Source organism: Photinus pyralis, unplaced genomic scaffold (genome assembly GCF_008802855.1).
Source record: "Photinus pyralis isolate 1611_PpyrPB1 unplaced genomic scaffold, Ppyr1.3 Ppyr1.4_LG5, whole genome shotgun sequence".
NCBI classification, from domain to species: domain Eukaryota; kingdom Metazoa; phylum Arthropoda; class Insecta; order Coleoptera; family Lampyridae; genus Photinus; species Photinus pyralis.
This window is the reverse complement of record NW_022170596.1, coordinates 30,082,688-30,086,414: the sequence shown is the minus strand read 5'-3', so window position 1 is coordinate 30,086,414 and position 3,727 is coordinate 30,082,688. Positions and strand designations below refer to the sequence as shown.

At 36.1% G+C, this 3,727-nt stretch overlaps 1 protein-coding gene across 1 annotated transcript; it reads right to left on the bottom strand.

Moving 5' to 3' along the window:
* Window positions 1–1,534: 1,534 nt before the first annotated feature.
* LOC116170672 (probable DNA polymerase) lies at window positions 1,535–3,727 on the bottom strand. Its single transcript, XM_031487175.1, has one exon. The coding sequence runs from the start codon at window positions 3,725–3,727 to the stop codon at window positions 1,535–1,537; it is 2,193 nt and encodes a 730-aa protein (XP_031343035.1).

Below are 3,727 nucleotides of genomic sequence, written 5' to 3'. Positions count from 1 at the left end.
TGTTACAAAAAATGACTAAAATGAACCCCATTTCCCCATAAGAAATAACATGAGATTACTGTTCTGTTGAGGACAATAACAAATTGTTATTTAAAATTATTATTAAGATCCATTAAATACTATTGCTCAAAAACTATTTCAAGTGGAGACATACCTATAACGTTGCACATAATCGAAACAATTAATCGTAGCAGGAATCTACGAAAACGGGTATGTTTGAAAGAACTATTCTACTGTCAATGATCCCATAAGGGATGATCTTAAGTGAACATAGTAGGGGAACCATAGTTTCTCTCATGCGTAAACCATATGACAGGCAATTATGCTCGAGATCCATCAACTCCTCTACGTAGCATTTGTATACAGATCAGTTTACATGTATCACCAGGAGAGCCATGTACCTACTTTTAACGAATGAGCTCTTGTGATTTTTCATCTTCTGAGTCTCCTTCGATAATTGCGAAACTTTAGTGTCATAGAAAACTCAGTATTTACACAAACATGCTTTTTTAGTATTCGGCCGTTCATAGGTTTTAGCAGTGTTATTTCTTATAAGATTAGTAAAGCGCTAAAATGATATTTTTTATGGTAAATGGATAAAAACTATTGCTCGGACAAAACTGTTTTTTTATTATCACCAAGTTGATAAGATTGTCAAAAATCAATGTAGGTACCAGTTTTTTATTCAGTCGTATGTTTCATTGTGCAGAAGTGTATAAGTAATGCCAGTTATGCTGACCTACACTGGTAATTCATGGAGAAATTCGTAAGGAATTCGTAACTCGCGCCGCTGAGATCTCATGGAAGGTAGCGATGAAAGGCATCTGTTTTTTCTGGAACACAATTTGATGCGTTTCTCGTAAACAACTGTCTGTATATTTGCTTCCAACACTGATACTGCAACGTTTTCATTTTGTTATGCCTAATCTCTCTCTGCTATATCGCAAAGCGGACAAAATTTAACAGTCTGACGAATTGCATAGCGTACCTTGGCTTATGGATGTAATAATTTCTTTATTTGGCTTCATTTCGGCATTTAAACACATACCTACCTATCTAACTAACGTCGTAGCAGTCTCGGAATGGACGATCCGACAAAATCCTGTATAGTAATTTCCAAATGGTAATGGCCATTGTGTGCCACTTCATTTGATATATGAATTGTGTTTGAGAAATGATACATTGCTTTTGATAATAGTATTTATTGAGATTCATATATTATATAATACATAGATATATACAAATTGAAATATTACAATTGTAAAATTACTAGTTTTTTAATGTCTTATCATCTGCCTATTTTAAAGAAAACTATATGTAAATGGTCGTAGAAATATGCTATTTTTTATAACTCTGCATAGTGAAATCTAATACACCTGTTAAATGCACGATGAATAAATTTTCTAAAAAAACTACACAGTATGCCCGAATAGGCAAATAAATCGACAACCAACTAAACAAATCCAAATTATGGCTGTTGGGGTTAGTACGAAACTCATCACGCCATATTAATGATGTCGACAAAGACACTATGTCAGCACTGCTTTATCTTCTTGTATCCGTACGGGTATGAATCGTAACCGCTGAAACGTCTCTTCAATAAATTTGCTCGAAATATTTTCTCTTTTTGGCTGGTTAACACCTGATGCTGTGCGGTCCTCTCAAACGTAGTGTACAATATTTTTTTCGGAATCTCTTCATTGATTATCAAATTTTTCATGGTGTTGAAGTTAACAAGCTTTGATGTCTCGTGATTGATGCATATACCCTTAACCTTGCAGGATTGAAAGTACTTATCCTGTGTTGGGGAATATACAACAAAACCATAATTTTTTGGCCCTCCAGAGGCAAATTCCGTAATATAGCTACCTGCGCCATAGCAATCAAGCTCGTTTGTCATGTCCCCAATAAATTCGCCCGTTTGGGGCTCGTATTCTCCTTCTCGCGATATATAAATTATACTGTCCGTATCAAAGTATAAAACACGATCACCCAATCGTTCCATGTATGAATATAACTTCAAACGAGCTTGTGCTGTGACGTATGCTGCAATGGATACATTAACTGTACTTAAAAGGGTGTATGATTCCTCTTTATGCTGATAGTTTACCACTAAAGTGTCTTCGTTTATTGGTAAGATGCCTACAACATCAATTGTAGGATCGAACAGAAGTGCATACAATTCCACCGGTTGGTTAATAATTTTGGTTTTAGGTTGGTTCTCTCGTTGACCGAATTTTCCGAAAAATGAATTTAAGATTAATTTTGCTAACGAACGTAGACCTGGGTTCAATTCAATTTTATCAAACTCCAATAATATACCTTCTTTTTCATAAAATCGTGCAATATAGGCTCGTTTTTCTTTGTCAGTTTTGCAGTTAGATGGCCACCCGCTCGCTTCTTGTTTGATTTTAATAAATTTATTCATCATTTCAGTAAATAAACCACCTGACTTGCCATCATACTGCTCCGTTTTATAACTCCAAACTTCGTATACCTCCATAATCCTATAACCCTTTTCTATAGATTTGACAATTTCGTCGGCCACCCATGTTCCCACAATGGCTCTATCGCCTATTTCGTGGGAACAATCCTCCTGCGTAAAATTTTTAGCACAGGAATAACACAGAGGGAACATTAATTTATTATTTAACTTTATTGGAAGAACGGGATGAAATAAATTTTGTGGAGGCAGTACCTTGCATTTAATAAGTCCATCGACTTTTGTGACGTCGAGATTGGCACAGTCGCTCCCTACTAAGACCTGAGGATGGGCAATAGGAAATTTGCCTACTTTGCAAATGTAGGGATACAATGAACAGATATCGATGTAATTGATCTTTTCTCCGTCTTTTACTTTATAGTAGGACTTTATGTTACCGGTTCGACCGCCGTAAAAACTGTCTCGCGCGTTTAATGGAGCAAAATGTACCAATGGGTGTTCAGACACATACTTATTTATGTTGGGGTTTGTATCTTGTTTAAATTCACATTCCCATTTTACTATTACCTCGTAACCTAGTTGATTAAGGTGATTGATTTTTGACAAGGTATTTTCGTATCTTAAATCCATCGTTTCGTACGAGTTACTGTGTATAGGTTTGTCGCGATCATTTTTAAAACATTTTACACACCCATGATAAAAGCACCCCATCATTTCAAATACCTGATTTGTTTGTGGACAATACCCATCAACAGGCAAACCACCGATGACGATTTCTTTCTGTTTGGCAGCGTGCACGATGTCTATTCCTCGCACCTTTTCCTCCCATATTAACCAGTGAATTGCTACTTTTGATTGATTATCGCGGTATCGATATCCCTGTCTAGGAATCAAACCGATCGTGTCTGTTTTCAAAAAGTTACGACGAAACAGTTTATTACATGCGCTGGCAATCGTACATGCCTCTGTATACGGACACACATTTCCGGATTTAATTAATAATTCTCGAAATTTCAGGCAGGCGAGCGTTAATATATTTACATCGGATATGCAATAAGAGACAATTTCCTTTTGCATATCAAAGATGTTGTCTTTATTTTCGGTGTACCAACTAATAAATTTATCTCTTTCGTCGGTGTTCATAGCATCTGGATTATAATACTTCATATCGGGATACGGTCCTACATAATTTTGATTTTCGGGTGTATTAAAGTGATGCGGAAAAAATCCTTTTCGAAAATCGTCTGTTAAACCGAACGCTTTTGGTAACTTGGCGAGGGACAT

Excerpts from the sequence above, each read along its gene's own strand:
- LOC116170672 (XM_031487175.1), bottom strand. The coding sequence starts at position 3,727 with ATGTCCCTCGCCAAGTTACCAAAAGCGTTCGGTTTAACAGACGATTTT.